At 38.7% G+C, this 23,450-nt stretch overlaps 1 protein-coding gene across 1 annotated transcript; it reads right to left on the reverse strand.

Annotated features, from left to right (window-relative positions):
* Positions 1-20,865: 20,865 nt before the first annotated feature.
* Positions 20,866-22,119, reverse strand: Pgk2 (phosphoglycerate kinase 2). The gene has a single exon (XM_027387388.1). The coding sequence runs from the start codon at positions 22,117-22,119 to the stop codon at positions 20,866-20,868; it is 1,254 nt and encodes a 417-aa protein (XP_027243189.1).
* Positions 22,120-23,450: the final 1,331 nt, after the last annotated feature.

Here is a 23,450-nt window from a genome sequence, read left to right on the forward strand (position 1 = left end):
AATTTAATTTGTAATGTTTTTGAGTGTAGATCCTTGTATAATTTTCTTAATTCTCTCACAACATACTGTGATAAATAGTTTTGTGTAAACTTGACACAACCAAAAGTCACCCGAGGGGAGGGGACCTCAATTTAAAAATGACTCCCTAAGATCAGGCTATATGCAAGTCTGCAGGGCATTTTCTTAATTTGGTGATTGACACCTGGGCTCATAGTTTTGTCGTTCTACAAGAAAGCAGGCTGATCAAGCCAGAGGAGCAAGCCAGGAAGCAGCACCATTCCATGGTCTCTGCGTCAGCTTTTGCCTTGGGGTTCCTGCCATATTTGAGTCCCTGTTTGTACTCCTTTTATTTCTTAGGTGAAATAAGACATATATTCCTATGGTGTAGGATCTATTTTCAAACCAACAGAACACAAAAACCTTCTGAAAAAGCAGGTTGAATTGACAAGGCTTTCTGAAACTGGCCAATTGCAATGATGTCAAAACCTTTGACAATGTGTTCGTGAAAAGTGCTAACAGCATCAAGTTCTGATATTGTTTAAGCTTCTCTTGCTTGCAAAGGTCATAAAAGACCTATATGAGATTCTCTCTATTGCAGCTGAGGGCCTCTTACATTCTCATTCCTGAGGAGGGGACAGTAAGTTAGGCCTGGCCATGAGTAAATTTTACCCTGTAATATCTTAGTGTTTAGCTCCTGGTTTTTGACACCATAACAGCTTCATGTGTCACTGCCAGCAAGGAGAGGACCCACTCAAAATTAAGACTGACACTTGAGGTCAGCATGACTTTAGCTGGTGCCGGGTCAAAACTTTGGGAGTCTGACCAAGCAGCTTGTTTTCCTTACACACTTAAACACAGTAAAACTTTAGAAAACACATTTCACATGACAATTATTACTACAAAGCATTAGACATGGCTATATAGTAATCTCCAATCTTCATGCACAATAGTTCCCTTCAGTAAAGTAAAGGTCTCTTCGACCTTTACCATAAGGCAATTGTTGACAAAGAAATAGTGTTCAGATGAGGGCCTTGGGAGAGGGGGGTGTTAGAATAAGAATGGGTTCTGTTGATTAATAATGCAAAGTATGCCAGGCAGTGGTAAATCACATCTCTAATCCCATCATTCAGGAGGCAGAGATGGGCAGATCTCTGAGTCTGAGGCCAGCCCCATCTATAGGCTGAGTTCCAGTACAGCCAGAGCTACACAAAGAAACCCTGTCTCAAAAAACAAACAAAATGCAAAGTACATTAGGACCTCTTTCATAAGGATGGATTCTATTCACTGAGAGACAAATGGCCTAGACAATGCTCAGGATGTGGAGAAATTCAGGTGAAGGCTGGCTCCATAAAACAGCAAAAGATCACTGGTTTGTTAGACAATACCCATTCCAGCTTTCAGGTTAACAAGTATAAGTCATTTCCTTCCCTTCTCTGCTCCTCCAGATCCAAGCCCCCTCCATTCTCATTCCCAGCTCTGCAACAAAACCCCTGCTGTGGCCTTTTTAAAAAAAATTTCTGAACCTACCCAATGGATCACAAAGATTTTCTCTTTCTAACTCTCTCCAACTCATCCCATTATTCCAGTCTCCAACACATTAGCTGAGCAGGCCAGGGAAGTAGGTCCACAGAAAGTAGCTACCAGGTACCACAGGCCCCACACACTCCTAAAGTCCTAGGAAAAAGCAGAAATGAAGGAACAAAGCACTCACCCAACTGAGACAATACCAGATATAATCACCCAAACCTATAATCATACCAATTCCAGATGCCTAGTCATCAGCAAAACAAACAAGCAAAAAACCTAAAACACTATCAATAATAGCCAGAATAATATGCTTCAAATGGAGCCCAGCAACTCTACTTCTATTATAGCAGGCCCTGAATATTCCACCATACTAAAGACCTAAAAGACAGCCTATAGGAAGGTGTATATGTTTATTCTTATTGTGTCAGAGTTAGAACCTTTCCTTTTTATTTAAACAAAATAAGGAAGTATTAAAGGATATTTGTTTATACCCTGTGAAGATGTGCCATTGGGATTGGTTTAATAAAAAGCTGAATAGCCAATAGTTAGGCAGGAGAAAATAGACAGGACTTCTGGGAAGAGGGGGGAACTCTGGGAAGAGAAGCAGGAGATACCAAGAAGACATGGAAGGACTTGGACATATAGAATGGAGAAAAGGTAAAGAACTACAAGGCAGAACATATATTAATAAGAACAGGCTAATTTAAGTTATAAGAGCTAGGGGGAAGCAAGCCTAAGCTAAGCCCAGGTTTTCATAACTAATAATAAGTCTCCATATCATTATTTTAGAGCTAGCAGTCCCAAAGAGGAAGTCTGACAAGAAAGACAAACTATAAAAAATAAAGATTATCTCAGGGTAAAGGGTTGAAGAAACACATTCCAAGCAAATGGATCTAAAAAATAAGCTCGTATAACCATTTTACTATATAACAAAATAGACATCAAAGCCAAAGGTAATCAAAAGAGATGGAGAAGGACAGCACATACTCATCAAAGGAAAATACACCAAGATGACATTTCAGTTCTTAACACTTACGTGCCAAACACAAGGTCACCCATGTTTGTAAAAGAAACACTACTACAGCTCAAATCACATGCTGATCCTCAAAAACTGATACTTGGAGACTTTGATACCCCACTATCACCTATATACAGGTCATGCAGACAGAAGCCAAAGATGGAAATGCTAGAGCTAACAGACATTATAAAATAAATGAACCTAAGCAGTATCTCCGGTACATTTCACTCAAACACAATTCATATGCATTCTTCACTGCACCTTACAGAACATTCTCTAAAACTGACCACATGCTCAGTCACAAAGCTAGTCCCAACAGATACAAGAAAATTGGAAGAACTCCCTATAGCTTATCAGACCAACACAATTTAAAGCTGTATTTCACAAATAGAAATCTTACAAATCAATGGAAGCAAAAGAAATCTCTGTTGAATGAAAAATGGGTAAATAAAGAAACAAAGAAATTAAAAATTTCCTAGGGTTGAGTGAAAAGGAATACACATCATACCCAAAATTATGGTACACAATGAAATTGGTGCTAAAAGGAAAGTTTGTAGCAGTGAGTGACTATATATAAAAAAGAAAGAAAAGAGCCGGGCGGTGGTGGTGCAAGCCTTTAATCCCAGCTTTTGGGAAGCAGAGACCAACCTGTTCTACAAGAGGTAGTTCCAGGACAGGTTCAAAAACTACACAGAGAAACCATGTCTCAAAACAATAACAACAACAAACCAGGAGAGATCTCATACTAGCTACATAATAGCACATCTGAAATCACTGTAACAAAAAGAAGAAATCATATCCTAAAAGAGTAAATGGGAAGAAATAATCAAATTAAAACTTGAAAGCAATAAAAGAGAAGCTAAAAGAACTATACACAGAATCAATGAAGTGAAGAGTTGGGTCTTTGAGAAAATCTGTAAGATCCACAAACCTTTATCCAAATACAGTAAAAGTTAGAGAATGGCTTCTAAAGCATGAATACATGAATGTTTGATTGAGAGTTCATTTACTACCAGAGCAAATATTTATTAGTAAGGCATATTAGGTTCAATGTACAGATAGTTTTAATCTTTAGTAGGAAAATGCTCCCAGTTTATTTGATCATGTAAACATAGCATATCTGTATAAATAATGAGAGAAGGTGATGTCTACTCAGAATATCATTTGTTTGTAGATCTCAAACTCATGCTGATTTTCCTTTGCATGATTAGACAGACTCTCAATATCACTCCAAGCCTCATTTTAATTTAGTCATCATGTTATTGCCAAAAGGCCTTCTGTGGCTGCCAGGAGCTCCAAAGTATAGATGAATCCCCACAACTTCATGTGTGGCCTTTAAAGGAAACCATGTAAGCTAATATAAAAAGTTCATCTGTAAAATATTGTATTCAGAGTAATCAAATGACATGTATTCTAGTCATCTAAAGGCCACAGTTAGGTATGAGGTGAAGGAAGGAATTTGAATTCTAATTTTGTTTCTAGGCTGGAGCTGGAGAGCTGTCTCGGAGCTTAAAAGCAATTGTTGCCTTTATAGAGGACCAGGTTAGGTTCCTATCACACATGCACACATGTGTGTGCGAAATTGCACACACATCCCATGCTTCACAACTATCTGTAACCTCAGTCTCTTGGGTTCTGACTTTCTCGACAAACCTCTAAGGGTACAAGGCATGACTATGCTGTAAATACAGAGAGGCAGGCAATAAGTCTTTTGTGAAAGAAAGTGAGGCAAATGTCTGTATTTTATTTTTCAAAGAATATTATAGAAAGCTGTAGTGGCTCATGTCTTAAATTCCAGCATTCAGGCAGGGACAGGAAGATCTTTCTGAGTGCAAGGCCAGCCTGTCCTACAACACTACAAAGTGAGTTTCAGGTCAGCCAGAGCTGTTACACAGAGAATCTCTGTCTTCAATAACCAAAAATAAAATAAAAAATAAAAATAAATAAATGAAGGCAAAGGACCTAACGCACTGCTTTTCAGATGATCTCAAGTTTAATCTGTGTTGATAGGAAAGGAAGAAAAGTCTCTTTAGAGTAAAAGGTTTTATAATTTAAGGCTATTTTTAAAAACCCAGCAAAACAATTCCTTACCATGTGTCATTATTCCACATCAGCAGGAACTGCTCTCTTTTCTTTACTAGGTCCCCTTGTCCAATTCACTAAGCAATAATTTATAATTCTCAGAAAAATTATTAAAAAATAATTCTATCTCAACTTTCAAGTAGTATACTATCTCACAAAGTTGTCAGGTAGATCTGTGCTGATTATCCATTTTAAACTTACCCTTCCTTCAGCATCAGATTTATGAGAAACAACATAAGAGAATGAATGAAGCCATTCTGAAACTAATTAAAGTAAAAGGCCTGTACATGGGACATAGACAGTAACCGACATATCGACCGAAGTTAGGCCAAAGCAACTTTGGCTGACAAATTCATTAACAATATAACAAGGGAAGAATTGCCATATGGTCTCACAGTAGTGCCTACCTTGCCTGTAATAGGAACAATGCATAAACTAAAGAAATTTGCTGATGTGCCTGGAGAATTCCTAGTTTTTTTCTACGCATGCCTATACTTCGGTGCATCAAGGGGAAATGTGGGAAGAAAAGATTCAATTACAAATTTTAAAATTGGTTTTCATTGTGCACTATCTCTTATTTTGCTATTTCCTATTTACCGTTTTCATCTGCACTGGAAATGAATCAGTGTTCCACAGTTTATTATGCTGACATAAATTTACACACACCTTAAGAGTGACAATTTGAATTGGCCATTGGTGGCGCACACCTTTAATCCCAGCACTGAGGCTGGGAGGCAGGTGGATCTCTGTGAGTTTGAGACCAGCCTGGTCTACAGAGCGAGTTCCAGGACAGCCTCCAAAACAATACAGAGAAACCCTGTCTCGAAAAACAAAACAAAAACAACAACAACAAAAAAGAGTGACAATTTGTGAAAAACAATTGGAAGTCTTGCCATTTTTTCTTATACTTGAATTAATTTTCACACTTTTTTATTTCAATGGGATAACACAAACCCAATTAATGAGTTGACTATCTCGTCTGTTTTTGTTCACTTGATCCATAGTTTGTGAGATAAGTTGTTCCATATTTTCACTAAGCTTTAACCACACTCCACTCATTGCACACAATGTTCTGCCTCAATGAGTTCCCAAGTCCTATATCCAGCAGATTCTGCCAAAGGCAACTAGTGTGGGATGCATTATCCTTCCTGCTGGAACTCACATATATGGCTTACCTTGTAAATAGAAGGCATGGTACCTTATGTGGTATATTGTGTGTACACTGGGAACTGTCAAATTATTTTTTTAGTATATAATTTGATTCAAATTGTTATCTGGCTCAATGACAATATAGAGCCATTATTAGCAAAGATATAGTAAGTTTTACAGTTTTTACACCAGCTCCTTCTTTCCTCTCTTAAAATGCTCCCATACTCTTCATTATCTTTCAAATCACTGCCTCTTTACCCCTCGTAATTTATGAATAAAATCTTAGTCAAAAGTCCTCACAGAGATCTCTAAAATCTTTTTTTGTACTTGTAATTCATAGACGCCAATAGCTCATGACCTAGAAAACACTCTGGGTTACCTGGGGTCTTCATACACTCATTGTCTATACTTTCGAGAGTGACAGCTTTTATTCTTGTAGATGGTGGGCAAGTAAAGTGTGAATTTCAATTAAGGACTCGGCTCCCTACAGCACATCCTTTAGGCAAAATGTGGCCTCACTCTTCTTAATAATGGGCAGGTGAGGAGATGCATTCCAATTGAGTTTTCCATCCCCCGGCAGGGTGTGTTGCTCTGTATTATTCTTCACCTGAGCAGATTCATTTTTCCAGATTGCTCAGCAGCCCCTCTATTCCCCATACATTTCACAGACTGAGGCTTTGATGTGTCGCTGGCCACTGTAATCTTAACTTTGTAAATACTGCCATCTAACCATGGAACTTGCTTTCAGTCTTTGCTGGAATCACTTGTTCCAGAGACATTCAGTCTGATCAGCTATGGTGACAGTCTCCTGTGCTTCTGTGGATGTCCGGGTCTCCTCTTTCCTTGGGTAGAGGGTGTGTCTTTAGAGTTTTGAGGCCACATGTGGTTGTGCTTCATTGGCTGCTTTTCCCAGCAAAGCAATTTGATTGCAGAGTTTCTCTTGAGTTTTGCGTCATGTAAGAGAGTAACATGTGACAGCAGCCCTGAGTAATTTCCCAGTATCAGCTTATTGGGTCAGTAATTCACTATTTTACTTTAGCTGTCTTTGCACCTGGAGATTTCCCTTTGTTCTTCTTTAAAGCAAAATGTGGAGATACTCATGCCCCTCTCCACTCTTTTTGTCTAGCACTTTAGGTCACAGTTGTTGTTTCCATTATAATTGTATTACTCAACATTTCTGTATTTTATGCAGTCTTTCATAGTGACTGCCATGTTATCTTGCCTTTCTTTGATTCTCATATTTTAGATGACATGGATTACTGCTTCAATGATATCATTTTCACACCAACAAATATTTGTCAAAGGAAAGAATTATTTGTCCTTGACATCATTAAAGAATCCTGATACTTGATACATAATGAAAAATATCATTAGATACTTTGTAGACAAAATGAAATGTTTTTATTGTGCCCCGTCCCGCGGGGCTCTGGTAATTCTTGAGTCCGAGGTGGATCACGCCTGAAAATAATGGGCGAGAAAGAAAGAGCGGGACCAAGCAGATTCCATTGTCAAGGCCCCTTTATTGATTATGACAAGGGATTTTTATAGAGAAAGGAGGAAGCAGAGAAAAAGGAGGGAGGGATGAGTTAATTGTTCTCAGGCAGGTATCCGGAATCTCCTGTGATAAGGGAGTGGGATGCTAGACTGGCTGGTGTCTGTCTAGGCATGGGGGGTCGCCAAGGCTGACTTCTGACATTATTGAACTATGGAAATTATTTTTAGTTCTGGTTCATTTCAAAATATCATTTTCATTCTAGAGTATTCTTAGATTTACAGAAAATTTGCCAACACGTTATATGACAATTCTAAGTGCTTCTCTTCCACTGTCAGTTTGTTCAGTTAGAGGATCTGACTTTAGCATGGCATGACTGCTAAGATAAAGGATCCAACATCACAGCTCAAAAGACCTTACATTTCATCTCCATTTCTTCAATTTTCCCATGTGTCATCTTTTTTCTTCCTGAATCAGATCCTCAGAATCCCACCTTAGTCTCTAGTTGCCTGCAAATGTTTCTCCGATTTCTTTTTTTCCTCTGGTGGTTCAGCGTTTCTTTCAGTGCATACCTACTTCAGTACTGTTTTGATGAAAGTCCCACAATTTGAGGGTTACTGCTTTTATAATTTATAATTAGAGCCACGGTATCTCAGTTTCCCAAGTACCTGGAATTACATAGGTCAGTACAAGGGCATGATCTTGCGAAAGGAACAGCAGGATCCAGGAGATGAGAAGTAGGAAACAAACAAACAAAAATAGGGAGGTGAGCTTTAGCTAGAGCTGGGGCAAATGTCAATACAGAAGGAGATAGGATGAAAAGGGACAAATGACACAAATGTTTACTGATAGAGCATCAAGGCATCATTTTTTTTTTGGTTTTTCAAGACAGGCTTTCTCTGTGTAGCTTTGGATCCTACACTGGCACTCACTCTGTAGACCAGGCTGGCCTCGAACTCACAGAGAGCCGCCTGACTCTGGGATTAAAGGCATGCACCACCATCACCTGGCAAGCCATCATATTTTATATTTAACTAGAATTATGTACAATTAATATAAGTGTATGTGTATAGATCTGTATGGATACACATGTATATACATTGTGTGTGTGTGTGTGTGTGTGTGTGTGTGTGTGTGTGTGTGTCTTTAATGAAGTTACATCACTTAGGCTAACTATGCTTTCACAATGAACCATAGACTAACAAAGACCCCAGTACCAAGAATGAAAAATCTTTTGAATGGTTGTTTCTTTAGTTTAGCCTTGACAACTCTCAAGGATATAATGACTTTCGGTGTATCTTTTTGTTGTCTCCCAAAGGTTTCATAGGTTGAATGTGAGATAGCATTATTAAAGACACCTCACATTAGGACACAGGACTCAGATAATTTGAGTTCTATCAAACCTGAAAGCCTCCTTCCTGCAGTCTAGCTTTCATGGTACCAGACAATACTGAACAAGCTTCTAAGGGAGGTTCACATTCCATAGGCCTACCCAGCTGCAAGACCACCTATGAAGTAAAATCAATTATCATCAGGGATCAATATACATAAAGGTCTAAAAAGTGGCACTCACATATTAGTGGTGGCCAAAAATTGTCTAATTGAACTTAAGGCTTTCTCAACAACAGGGAAATCATTCCTGGTATTAGACACCTAGACAACATTCCAGGACTAGTGTGGTTGTGGACTTTAAAGAAGAGTTTACTACCTCTCCTTTGTTAGACTAGCACCAATCCTTACTTTACTGCATTCTACATCTTATCCCTATACTCACAAATAGTGTAATTATCATCCATCATCGAAGAAGCTTCCCTTACATCAAATGGAGACTATCCACAGTTCACTACAACCTGTTTCAATACAAGGATCAAGTTACTGTGGGGATCCTAGCCCCAACAGACACATCTATGTCATAGGTACTACACATACTACTTGGGGAACATCACAGCATAGAGGGGTAGGAAGATTTTAAAAACAAGAACACCAGGAAGTCAGTGTGATCAAAATTTTACAGCAGGATGTTCTAGATCCTTTCAGATACCAAAGGACAATTGTATTTTTTCATAAAGAAATATAATTCTCTAATTAATTTTAAGTTCTGCTTATGGGACATCCTGGGATAATAGCATATATTTTGCTGTAACCTCAGAAACTAGTTTGAAGTCCATGCAGAATGGCTTCTCAAGAAAGAGTACTTGGAAATATGAGTGAGGAGCTAGTTGACCAATACAGAAAGGTTGGAAGCCCTCCTAGGACATAGTTAATTCAATTCACAGATAGCTTTAATCTTTTGGAGGAAAATTATTCTGTTTGGCTTGTTACAAAGAATAAGGCACCTGTATAAACATGGAAAGAAGAAAATGACTGCTCTTCACATACAGTTTGTTACTGTGCATGTAAAAAGGAAAACATGTTTTCCTTTTGCATGTTTGGAAACACCACAGTACCACTCTAATTCAACTATTTTTGGGCCAGAGAGACTACAATTAATGAATATATAAAATATATCTGCATAGTGATCTACAATGTACCATGTTCTGCGAATCTCAAAGACACTGTAAGGTTTGAGGTAAAGAAATATATTTTGATTGAAATTTAATTTGTCAAAATGAGTCAAATGCACTGTTTCTCAATTTGCACTCACAGAAAACACAAAAGAATCACTTGAGAGTCATGGTTCTCTTTATTTTAAACTGGCTTGCTTCTGGACTATAAATAAGGAAGAAACATCTATTTTATGTGTGCTGTATGCCAAAAAATAAATGGACCCATCTTTGTCTTTCTACAATATCAGTTTGTTGTTTAGCATCAATTTTCCATACCAAATTGGTTTCATTGACCACAATGCCAAGCAGTCTTCATTTGAATCATAGGTGGTGTCTCAGGATTTCTAATGCTTGGAGGAAACACAAGGACAAAAGAAAAAAAGGACAAAAGAAAAAAAAAACTTCTGGAGGAAAAGGTTTATTTGTCATACATTTCCACATCACTGTTCATCATCAAAGAAAGTCAGGAACTAATGCAAAGGTCATGAAGGGAGCTGCTTACTGGCTCTCTTGCCCTGGATTTCTCAGCCTGCTTTCATATAGATCCCAAGACCACCAGTCCAGTAATGGTGTCACCCACAATGGGCTGAGCCTCTTTTAATTAATCAATAATGGAACCTTTGGAGACATTTTCTCAGTTGAGGTTTCCTCTTTTCAGATAACTCTAGTGTGTTAATTTGGCATGAGACCAGCCAGCACAGGAGGCTACAGGCAAATACAAGTCTATCTGTCTGTCTGTTTTTGTTTCTCTCCCATCTCTCTCTTCTTGAAATTGTCAACCTGGAACAAACTTGGGAATTCTGATGCCAGTTGTTTCATTGTCAGCATATTTAAAACACAGTTCAATTTGGTAAAATGTTTCCAGGCAACAATTTCTCCTGTCCCATGTTTTCAGGCAACAATTACTTCAATCCCATATTCATAGTAAAGCTTAAGGTGTGGCTACTTAGAAACTCCCACACAAAGTCCATGTTACCATGAGGGTATGTTTTATAGGTAAAAGTCCTAAAATCTAGGATGGTCTGTAACCAATATCATGGAGGTAGGCAGGCTAATAAATACATGTGAGTCTCCTCTAGGGATAGGTTCTGATAACCTGGAGCTAAAGATAAAGATGTAGGTAGGGATAGTCTGTGATAAACTTTCTGGAGAACTGGGATGAGGTCGGTCTCCATAGCAAAAGGTGAGTAAAGTCTGCTTCCACAGATAGCAAAAAGGTCACCAGGTCTTAACAATATCCATCACCAGCCTTCTGGGTGGGAAATGAGTAGTTTCTCCCTTGAGAAGAGGCCTCTAAATGTTTAACACCCTTGTTGCCTAATGCTCTGTGAGAACAAGAACATTTGTGCCTCCAGAAGAAAGTGAAGTAGTTAACAGGGTCCCTCTGCAGGCCCTGTTTGAGTTCCTGTCTTGGTTTCCCTCGAGGATGGACTGTAGCTTGTATACTGAAAAAAAAAATCCTTTTCTTCCAAAGCAAAATAAAGCACAAATTTATATCTAGGAATGTGGGGTGTTTCGGACCATGTTGGTTTGGGGGAGGATTGTAGGCCTTGGGGAATTTGTGCTGGTAAAGCTATTGAGTACTTAGAATTTGATGGGGCTATCCTGTGGGATCTCAGAAGATAATAATGCTGAGAACATTTTTATTGGGGATGTCTGGCTTGTGAAATTTCAGAAAGATTTTCCTAAAAGACACTATCACAGATTTATGCTAATATTTTAAATTAAATCTTGTAATCTCTGGTCTGCTGGGGCTGAAGAATTAGCTATGATGAGCAGGACACCAGAACCACTGAAGTGAAACTTTACTGAAACAATTGATGTTGGTTATCTGGGGCTGAATTATCAGTCTGACTAATAAAAGACCAGTATCAACAAGTATTTCCTCAGGGTCATCTCATGGAAAGTGTGGTGTAGCCCCAGAACTTGGCAAATAATGTATAAGGGTCACCCAAATAGTGCTGGATTTGAAGGAGAAAAAGTTAAGCCTTGATCTATGTACCAGGGTTGGAGTTTCCTTGAGAAAAGGACAGAAAAGCACAGTGGCTAAAGATGCTGCTTCAGTTGTAATGCAGTGTCAGGGACCATTCTAGAAGAACATCTATATGTTATATCATCACTGGCAGAGACTTGATAGCTGGTTTGCTTTTGAAGGGTCTTAAAAAGGAATGTTTCCATCTGTATGGCTATTCTCTTGTCTTTTTGTGTATGCAGTTCTACTACTATTGTGGATAATCATGTCACGTACCCTATCCCTTTATGAAGTGTCAGCCTACATTGATATCAAGGGTGTCTGGTGGCAGCCTGGGTGTCTTAGAATACTTAGCAGAGTCATGGAGACAAGAAGAAAGGGACATTATCACCATCATGGATGGCCATGGAAACTACCATTGATACATAACTATTGAGAACTTGAAATTTTGAGATATAAAAAGAGAAACTTACTACATTCCAAAGATGGAGCAGAAGGGCTTGGGGACTTACTAGTGGGTAAAGCACTAACCAGGCAAACATAAGGACTGGTATTCGGAGGAGGGAGAAGCAGATGTTTAATCCCAGTACACAGAGTGGGAGATGGGAATCTGAGAATGGAGTCTTTGGAAGCTCATTGGCCAGAAAGCCTGACTTACACAGAGGTAAAAAAAAGAGACACTGTCTTACATAAGGAAGAAGACAAGGACAATGGCTGAGGCTGTCCTCTGACCTCTATATCACTGAAAAGCCTCTTTCAGTCACCATAGAACACTGCTCCTTCATTCACTGTGTCATACAAACTTTTCCTATCACATTGCTAATATATTACTCAGACAATATGAACTCTGCAGGATATCATGTTTTAATTTTAATACGTGCATATGTTCAATCAGCTCAGACAAGGTCTAGTAATACTGATCTTTAAAGGACACAACTATGTCTCTCAGAAGAATTCTCTGTGCTATGCAGGATATAATAAGAAACAGGAAACTGACTATTTTTCTTTCTCATAAACCAACAGTTTTGGGTTCCAATGGCTGAGTCTCTGATATGGATCTACCCATGATGAGGTTGTATATTTGCATCCTACCTGTTATCAGACTGCAATCTTCCAGAGTCAGCTCCTGTTCCTCACCCTTGTAGCTCTGTGTTTCTCCAGGTCTCCTGTTACAATTGACAGGAGGTTTGTCTTCTCAGTTTAGAAATAAAGTTCCGTTTTCCCTTTCTCTGTTTATGGAGATTTCACTTTTTTTCCTTTTGTTTATGGTCCAATAATTGGAACAAATTGGGGGGGGCAGTTCTCCAGTTCCTACCTCTTTAGTCTAAGTAGTGTAACTATAGTCTTACACAAATTGTAAGCTCCAAAGATCCAGGACATCTGCTGACAGATATATATATATATATATATATATATATATATATATATATATATATATCAGGGAAGTTTTACCCTTGACATCTCAACAGACTATCTAAACAAGACCAGAACAATGACAACACCAACTGACATGTCAATACATATGGGGTAAATCTTGTAAGGTCCCACCTAGGTGAAGAACAACAGGCATATAAGGCTGTTGAGAGGGAGTCAGAATGAGTCTTTCCAAGAGATATGTCACCAAGGTTTATCCAATGTCAAGAAAATACAGAATCATGTAAGAACTTAGTGGTTTGTATTTACTTCCATCTATGTATGTATGCCCACCATAATAAAAATGTTAGAAAAGGGAGAGTATACAGTAGGGAAAATTCATGAAAAGGGGAAGAGAGTTTGAAGGTAAAGGAAGGCAAAGAGTGGAAGGGATACAGGGTGTGATAATTGGGGACTGAAGGTGATCAAGGAATATTATATACACATGTGAGATATCACAACAAAATCCATTATTTTGTTCCGTTAAATTGTTAATAAGCTAGGCTTATCGATATGTTCCTATAATCCCAGAGTTTTGGAGGCAGAAGCAGGTGGATCTGCATGAGTTCAAGGCTGGCCTGGTCTACGTAGTGAGTTCCAGGCAGCAAGACATTTGTAGAGAGATCTTGTCTAAAAAATCCAATTAATAAATAAAACAAAAATAGTAAATAATGGATATAATGAGATAATAGGATAAAAGTAGAAAAAATATTTCATGAATGTTAGCATCAAGTATGTTCATATGTACTGTTCATATTAGTATATGGAATTGATTTGAATGATGTACCTAATTATTATTATAGTACCTTCAAACTAGGTAAATTCTACTGCAGTGGGATTTTTTTTTATTTTTTTGTAAATTGATATATGCCAAGGCTGTAAAAATCTTTCAGTTGATGAAATAAAATCTCAGTAATAAATAGTTTGAATTGAACTATCCTAGAAAATAAAGTAAGAATACAGATGAACAAAAAATAATTAGAATACAGTGTTAACATACCTGGTGAAGTTTTCTTACTATTTAAATTTAACTAGTTAGTTGAATTAAGTTGAACTAATTGAAGAAGCAAAAACTACTTCACAACTTGAAAGAAAATCAGAAAGCTGGAAATTAAGTTACATTGTCAAAGAGAAGAAAAGGGGAAACAAAGATTCTATTTATTTTTAAAAATATCTCCTATTTATGGACTTTGCACTGTAACCACCATCTAAAGGAATTCCTCCTCTTCCTAAGTGTGTGTGTGCGTGTGTGTATGTGTGTGTGTGCAAGCATGTGTGTGTGGGGGGCGGGTATGTATATGCTATTAAAACCAGAAGAGCTGAAGAAAAATAAACAGTTCCTCAATGTTTATTTAAATGCAGTTACTCATTTCATTTTACCATGGTATACTTAAAATTCTTGCTTGAGTTTAAGATTCTGAGGTAGAAGAACATTGGCATATTTGGGATATTTCTCTAAATACTCCATTGTTGGGCAAATATGCCAGAATGTTCACAAACCGTTGTGGTTCATCTGAACAACTATACCTGTCGTCTCTACAAACAAATAAACTGAAACATTATTTTTGCCTTAAAAAATCCATACCTGGCAAAACATGTAGAGAGATATAAAATGGCAATTTAACATTCTCTGTGAAGTTAAATGCATATATACTGTTTAATTATATAAATTTTACATGCTTCTTATAAGGGCCACACCCATATGCTGTGATTATGCCACGTAAAAATATTATCACAGAAGTGGTGAAAGCTATGCTGTCTGTGTCAGCCACTTTGTTGCTCGCTTTGGGCTTCATTTTACTCTCATCAAAACCTAGTTGGAGATGGAGACCATTCAAGATTTTTCTTCTGGTCACCTTTCATGCCATCACATAACTAATACAGAGCAACCATGCCCACATACAAAAACTGTTTCTCCTGCTCTCAGCATTCCTTGTGTGCCTGCAGATCTTTATGTAGGGTTGAGGTTTTGTGGGCCTCATCCATTTCACTTCCGCTTTGGCAAGCCTATTGGTGTCATCTGCGCTCAGGCAATCATGGTGAGGGTTTCTGGGAGTCACATCTGCCAATTCTGGGAGACACAATCTCACAGTAAACTCCCTCATCCATTGTTTTTTACAATCTCTCTGCCCTTTCTTCCATAATGTTCTCTTAGTTTTAGTTGCTGGAGTGCTTTGTAGATGTATCCATTAGGACAGGGCTCAACAATTCTGCAATTTGAGATGAAGTAAGGGGGCGCCAATTTCAGACGTCTCAGGCTTCATGTCTCCCAGAGCTTTTTCATTGGCACTTGGCTACAGGAGAGAAACTATCAAAAACTTTCTGGAAGTAGAATATATGGTCTGGAACTCTTGTTAATACTGGGTAGTTCTGTGGTTGCCTGGTACTCTCCAGAATAATTTCCTTCTACACAGTATATAACATTCATGTGAATTTTCTGTCTATATAACATTTACAGAATAAGTGAATTAAATATTCGCTTAAATAAAAATTGGATAATGTAGCTGCTTAGCAATCACCTTCTTAGGTTTAAAATATATATTAAAGCTACTACTGACTTTCATCAGATGTTTTCAACTGACTTTTCAAAATTATAGATAAATGTGTTATATTAATTAGTCACAAATGTATTGAAATGCTAAGATGTTTACCTCACTGAGCATCTTCTCAGTGTGGCCACTGAGTAGTCACACCCACAGTACCCAATGGTCAGAGTCCCTGATCCCTGAATGTACTCTCTATGTAGTATGTACCTCACTTCTGATTTACTATGCTCATATGCAGGAAAAATTACTTTATGTGTATGGGTGTTTTGCCTGCCTTTATGTCTACATAGCATGTGCATGGTCGTTGTCCATGGAAGCCACATAGGGTGTCATAGCCTGTGGGAATGGAGTTACAGTTGATTGTGAGCTTCCATGTAGGTGTTGGAAAATGAACCTAGGACTTCTACAAGAGCAGCTAGTGATCTTAACTACTGAGCTTTCTCTCCATATCCAAGCATGTGAATTTTGTGCTAAAAATACACTACCCCTCTTTTCTCTTCTTTGAAGTGTGAAGGTCAATGATACATCTATTGGTTAAGTAACTTGTTGTTGCTAGTCTGAGTTTTCACACACCTTTCAATTTCTTTATCAAACAGGGATAAGTGGACTATTTAATATAGGAATGATCAAGTAAATCTAATGTGTGGATTAGCAGTAAATTCCCCTATGGTAAGCAACAAATATTGACAGTTGTGAATATGTGCAAACTGGTGAATTCAGATGATGAACAAGTATTTATTTTAAATACATATTTATGAAAAGGAATTTGCTATAAAAGATCAATATAGTTTCTCAATATTAAAACAATTTTCAGATGCATTTTTATAAAATGACAAATAGCTTAAAATAGAGATGAGATTTTCTTTCATGTTCCTGATGAGAATGGTAATTAATACAAGTCACAGGAAGGGGACTGAAGCAGGTATGACTGGAGAATGACTATATATTTTCACTTATTGAGAAGGACAAATAGGAAAATTTTCTTCTTCTAGTTTTTATAATTTAGAAGATGTTGGAGATACCTCACTACAGCCAGAAAATCTCAAGCTTTGTTGACAAAATAAATTGGATTTAGTAACAATGGACACTCTATTCTTTCTGAGGTGACAGTCATTTCAGTGGAAGGAGGATGTGTTTGCTGGAGGAGGCCATGAAGCCTGAAACTGTTTGCTGCCGCTATATGCCCATGATTGGCATAAAACTTCATTTGGGCACTGAAGGCAGTAAAGACGTCTTTTAAATAGGTATTATACTTCCTCATCAGTTCCAACAGAGTCTTGCTTTGTGAGAGGCCACTGAAAATCTTCTCTAAGCCCTACAGTCTCATTGGGTAATTTGTGTGTGAACCTGGTCTCACACTTATCTAAGAGGACCAAGGCTGGTCTATGTTCTTAAAATACCAAGTGGACAGAATCCTTTCATTTTGTCAGCAATTATAAATGTTCTCTAGGCACCCTGATAAGTCATGTTCTCTTGTGTAAGCAAATTTGTTCTACACGTCATCTGCATGAATTGCTTAGAAGAGCTTACCAAAGTCTTGTTTTGTATCTGTGCTGTAAGAAAAAAATAGTGAAATGCTGGCAAAATCCTCTCCTTGGGGATCTGCTACAACATTATTATTTTAATACACTAGCTGCATGGGTTGTGTTACCATGAAGGATATGTAAATGGGATGTGTTATGCCACCCTTGATGTAGAAGTGGAAAATGTAAAATCTTTGAATATGGCTTCAATACGTAGCAAATTTATAAAGATGTGGTAGCTCACACGAGCAAGGTGCTTTGGCTCCCTCTTGTGATCCTGACTATTTATCCTGTTGCAGTGGGACTACAATCAATACTTGTATATCAAGGTCATAACATAGGCTGCATACTGCCTGTGCTTTGAAGTGGGAAACACTGTCACTTTCTGTTATCCTACAGGTCTGTAGGCTACCATGTACAGCATGGGACACTATGGTTGTAAAGTTGCTCTTAAATGTTTTGCTATTAGATCTAACCCCAGTCCTCAATACACACCCACCATTATCACTGCATATTTTTATGAGTATTGGTATTGTCAAGATGCAGGGCCATAGGGTTGCAACTGGCCTCATCCTTGAGTCATATTGAAGATTCTAGGTATAGAAATGTCTATGCAAGGACAGTCATGTGAACAATCCTAGGAGGTAATGTCATTGATGGAGACTGAGCTGAAGCCCATAGTAGAGTCAGGAATTATCTGCCTCTGAGTCCCTTGATGCACATAGATGGTGAGAGGCACCCCAATGTAGTGTTAGGTTTCATCTTTGTGGGGGTTCAGGTGACGGTACTCCATTTTCCTGAGTCAACTCTGGTAGCTTCTTGGACTTAGTTCTTCTGAAACAGTTTAAAAGCCCATGTATTCACACACTCCCAATCTACTTTGGTGAGCTTATAAAATGCCTTTTCTTATTTTAGGAAGAAGTCATTAAGGCCTGTGCTCCTTGGATGGTGCCAGACAGGAATGTTGTCCAAAAGTGTCACCAAGGGCAAGGTACAATCTGTAAAGCAATTTTACTAACATAGAATGACTTAGGAAAGAGTCCAGCCTCAGCACCTGCCTTGGCTGTAGGCACCACAGACATCAGGATGAAGCAAAAGTAGAATGAAGAGGCTGCTGAAACAGGCACTCTTTGTTTTCCTTTTCCTTTCCAAATAAGATATTCATTAAACTTTTATTGATTTATTTAATGTTTGTTTAATTTTTTTCTTTGGTTGAAAATAGATATTTTTCTCCTCATATAATATACTCTGATTAAGATTTTCTCTCCCTCTACTCCCCCCAGTTCCCTGCTACTTTCGCTACTATGTGAGCCAAACAAACAGCCTGCTAAAGATGATAAAACTAAACGGAAGCTAACACATCAAAAGTGGACAAAACAGAAGGAAGGGAATGAGCCGGTACCTTCAAGAAGGTGAAGCACTTTTGCTCAACCATTACAAACTGACTTGGTTGAAGACTCCACAAACTTGTACCTACATAAACCCCTCTTCCTTTTGCAGTGTTTCTGATCTGTGTCATGGTGAAGAGAAGTCAGGCTAGCATCATAAAACAACTTAAAGAGGGTGGCAGAAAGAGATGATCCATAACATTAACAAAGCCAAGTGGTTTAGATTGCCACTGAAACCAAAAAGAAAGAAACAGAGGGGCAAGAACAAGTAGTTGTTAAGCAAGAACAAAAATGGATATACACATTGTTTCCAAGTGGGAAAACTGACTTAGCCCAGGCCCGAAGGCCCATGACAAGAAACATCATTTAACAAAAACTATGAAAATATAATGTTCTAACGGCGAGCTGTATTTTGGACTAATATGATGCTTTTCTCTGTGTGAGGTAATCCCATTTATGAAATTTATTGTTAGCAACAATAAACAGAGAAACAGTCTTGAAGATTTAAAATCTCTGATAATATTCTGTAAGCATCCCACCCTCTGTAATACATCTTAGTAAAAAAAAAATGCTGAGAATCTAAAATTTAAAATAGAAGAAGAATAAAACCAGACTTTAATATTTTCTAGAGGATGTAAGGACCTGGATTTGCTCTCTGCTCTACAGGTACATGGCAAACACACTGAAGAAGCAACATATCTGGCTAGATGTGCGAAGTGATCGAGAGAATGGGAGGGAACTCATGGCCTCAGAACTGAAGCAACAGACAAGAGCAAAGAGACACACACATTCTAAAAGTGGAGTCCACCACCAAAACCCTCTTGGGAAGCAATGCCAGAGTAGGGGTTCTGAATCTGCTAAAGAATGAATTCTTCTGATAAAACTTGGAGAGTTTTTTTCCTTTTTTTTTTTGTTTTGTTTTTGTTTTTCAAAACAGGGTTTCTCTGTGTAGCTTTGGAGCCTATCCTGGCACTCGCTCTTGAGAGCAGGCTGGCCTCGAACTCACAGAGATCCACCTGCCTCTGCCTCCCTAATGCTGGGATTAAAGGTGTGCACCATCAATGCCCGGCAGATTTTGTTGTTTTTAAAAGGGAGGGTTTTTTTTATAGTTTTATTTTCTCAATACTTTCATTTTTGTTTATTTCATAAACCAACTTTAAGAATTCAAGTGTAGACCAGGCTGGGGAAATCCACAGAAACAGCTGACCTGAACAAGGCGGAGTTCAAGAACCCCACACTGATAGCTGGGAAACCAGTATAGGACTGATCCAGACCCCCTGAAGGTGGATGCCATTTTGGAGGCCTGGGTAGTATATGGGGCTTCTGGCAGGTGATCAGTTTTTATCCCTAGTATACAAATGGATTTTGGGACCCCATTCCACACAGAGGGATCCTCTCTCAACCTAGACACATATGGTAGGGCCTACGCCCTGCTCCGAATGATGTGACAGACATTGAGGATCCCTCATTGAAGGCCTCACCCTCCCTGGGAAGCAGAAAGGGGATGGGATAGGGGTTTGGTGGGGGGGATGCATGGGACGGAGAGGGGACTGGGGTTGATATGTAAACCAAGATTGTTTCTACTTTAAATTAAAAATAAGAGAGAAAAAATAAAACCCATGAGGCAATAAAGGAAGCAAAAGAAACAAAGAATTCAAGTGTTATATCTTACTAAATATAGCCTGCTTTCTCAAGCAATTTTTTATTCATGCCCCAAATTTGATTTTTAGCTTCTTCATCAGTGTAGATATCAGTGGATTTTACTTTTTTCCTTTAAAAACAATTGGGCTTACTAAGTATTTATCTAGTTACATTTGCATAATGACATTCTGTTCATTTGGGTCATTTTGCCATCCTTTACCCTATCACCTATAGCAGATTTGTTACTTCCCACATTCAGAGAAAAACAAGTTGAACTAAAGTAAAGACAGCACATTCAACGTACACACCTCACTCCTTTAATAGGTTGACATTGGGTTGTTTTCTTTCTATGAAGTACAGTGGGGAGTCCTGATGAGATCTTGACAAGAGTAACATATGCATGGCAATTAACAAGATGTTCTGGGGTTGTGCAGATGGCTCACTGCTCGCTGGTTACCTGGGGCTTGATACAGAGTAGACATAAACTGAAGTTAAATTCAGGTGTTAAGCGCGCTAAGCTGGATTCAGCACGCGATCCAGGAAACAAGAAACGCGAACATTTTGACAGTTACATGTTGCTGAGGGCTTCTACCCCAGGAAGCACTTTACCTTCCAGAAGCTCGAGACTTGCCCCGCCTCCTGTGCTCACATGGCTGACCTTGTTTTCAGTGTCCCATTTGGCACAGCAAGTAGCAGTGTCTCCACCCCCTATAATGGTGACACAGCCCTTGGAGGTGGCCTTTACAACTTCATCCATGAGGGCTTTGGTTCCTTTAGCAAAGGCTTCCCATTCAAACACGCCCATGGGTCCATTCCAGATAATAAGCTTTGCTTGAGCCACAATTTGAGCATTGTTTTTAATGCTCTCGGGGCCACAGTCCAAGCCCATCCAGCCGGCTGGTATGCCAGACTCCAGAGTGGCTTCTCCCACTTTTGCATTTTCCTCAAACTTGTCTGCAGTTACAAAATCAACAGGGAAGGTTATCTTTACACCGTTCTTTTCTGCTTTGGCCATGATTTCTTTGACAATCTTTGCTCCCTCTTCATCAAACAAGGAATCACCAATCTGCATGTTTTTTAGTTCCTTTAGGAAGGTGTAAGCCATCCCACCTCCAATAATCATGAAATTGACTTTGTCTAACATGTTTTTGATGAGTTGGATCTTGTCTGACACTTTGGCTCCACCAAGGATAGCCAGGAAGGGTCTCTCCGGGTTTTCTAAGACCTTGGCAAAGTAATCTAGCTCCTTCTTCATGAGAAACCCAGATGCCTTCTGGGGCAAATTTACCCCCACCATGGAACTGTGAGCCCTATGTGCAGTGCCGAAAGCATCATTGACGTAGACATCACCGAGTTTGGACAGTGATGCTCGGAAAGCTTCTACTTTAGCCGGGTCAGCGCTGATCTTTTTTCCAGAAGAATCCACGCCTTTGCCTTCTTCTTCCACATGGAAGCGCAGGTTCTCCAGCAGGATGACAGACCCGGTATCTGGGTTGGCACAGGCTTTCTCTACTTCAGAGCCCACACAGTCCTTTAGGAACAAAACATCCTTGCCCAGCATGGATTTGAGCTCAGCAGCAACAGGCTCCAAAGAATATTTTTCTGGCATAGGCACACCATCAGGCCGGCCGAGGTGACTCATGAGGACTACGGACTTTGCTCCCTTATCCAGACAATGTTTGATGCTGGGGATGGCAGCCTTGATTCTTTGATTGTTTGTGATATGGTTGTCCTTCATGGGGACATTGAAGTCTACTCTCATGATGACTCTTTTCCCCTTAACATCTACTTTGTCCAGAGTCAACTTACTAGAAAGAGACATATTGATGGTATGTTGAACAACCCCTTTACTGCTGCTAGAGGGCTGGCGAGGTGGTGATTTTTAACGCTTCAGTCTTTACCCCACCCCGTCTCCTGAACAACAGCCAGTGATAGACAGTGAAAGGAAATTCTGCTCTATGATTGGTCCACGATCCTGTCTATCTTGATTTGGAAGTTTTTGCCAGGTACAGACTCAAACTGCCATCCTAGAATACTAAACAGTGAAATACAGCGGGACACTAAAGATGGAGAATTAAAACACCTTCTAAGAAGTGCTGAAAGGCCAGATTTTTTTCCTCTTGGTTCTTGTTTCCACATCCCCTTTCAAATCTATTTTATTCTTAAGAAAGTAAAACGCATAACCAAACTTAAGAATACCAAAAAAACCTATATAACCCTTTCCCACATCCAATCTCCAATTATATTACTGAATAGGCTCCTCAGCAATGCAAATGATGAAAATTTGAAAGCAAGGTTTGTTGTTGTTTTTGTTTGTTTGCGTTTTATTCAGGGTAGCATAAGATGTATGTACTATCCTTGATAAATATTTCTGCTGAGGTCATAGTTTGGTGTGACATATTCTTGTTTTGTGTAGTAATCATGATTTTTCTTACCATGTTTTTTTAAATTATTTATTTTTAGGCTTTGGTGAAAGAAATCTTGTTGCTTCCTGAAGGAAAATAGTACAGGAGTCTAGCAAGTGGAACATCAATTTTTATTTTTCAGAATTCAGGAGTTATGATATTGTCCCTTTTTTTCTTTCTTCTTTCTTTAGCTTACTCCTTGTATGATTTAGAAATCAAGTATAAAATGTGTTTTCTTGAGTTGACGTGTTCTATCAAAAATGAAAATGACTAAGGAAAAAATTTTCAAAAGCATATTTATAAGGCTGGCTAAGTAGTGAAACTACTATGATATCTCTCCAGGTTGCTCTTTTTCCTCAGGATTGCTTAGGCTGTCTGGGGTCTTTGGAGTTTCCACAATAATTTTTGTAGGTTCGGCCAGGCGTTGGTGGTGCACCTCTTTAATCCCAGCACTTGGGAGGCAGAGGCAGGTGGATCTCTGTGAGTTCCAGACCAGCCTGGTCTACAAGAGCTAGTTCCTGGACAGCCTCCAAAGCCACAGAGGAAACCCTGTCTCGAAAAAAAAAAAAAAAAAAAAAAAAAAAAAAGTAGGTTCGTTTTTCTATTTCCATGATGACTGTTATGGATATTTTAATTGGGATTGCTTTGAATCTGTAAATCGCTTTAAGCAGGATAATCACTTTCACAATATTAATTCTACAAATCTGTGAATGTGTGTTTGTGTGTGTTGTGGGGTCATTCCGTATTC

This window comes from Cricetulus griseus, assembly GCF_003668045.3.
Source record: "Cricetulus griseus strain 17A/GY chromosome 1 unlocalized genomic scaffold, alternate assembly CriGri-PICRH-1.0 chr1_1, whole genome shotgun sequence".
NCBI lineage: Eukaryota > Metazoa > Chordata > Mammalia > Rodentia > Cricetidae > Cricetulus > Cricetulus griseus.

Bases quoted from the DNA above. Each gene is read 5' to 3' on its own strand.
- Pgk2 (XM_027387388.1), bottom strand. From the start codon at position 22,119: ATGTCTCTTTCTAGTAAGTTGACTCTGGACAAAGTAGATGTTAAGGGG.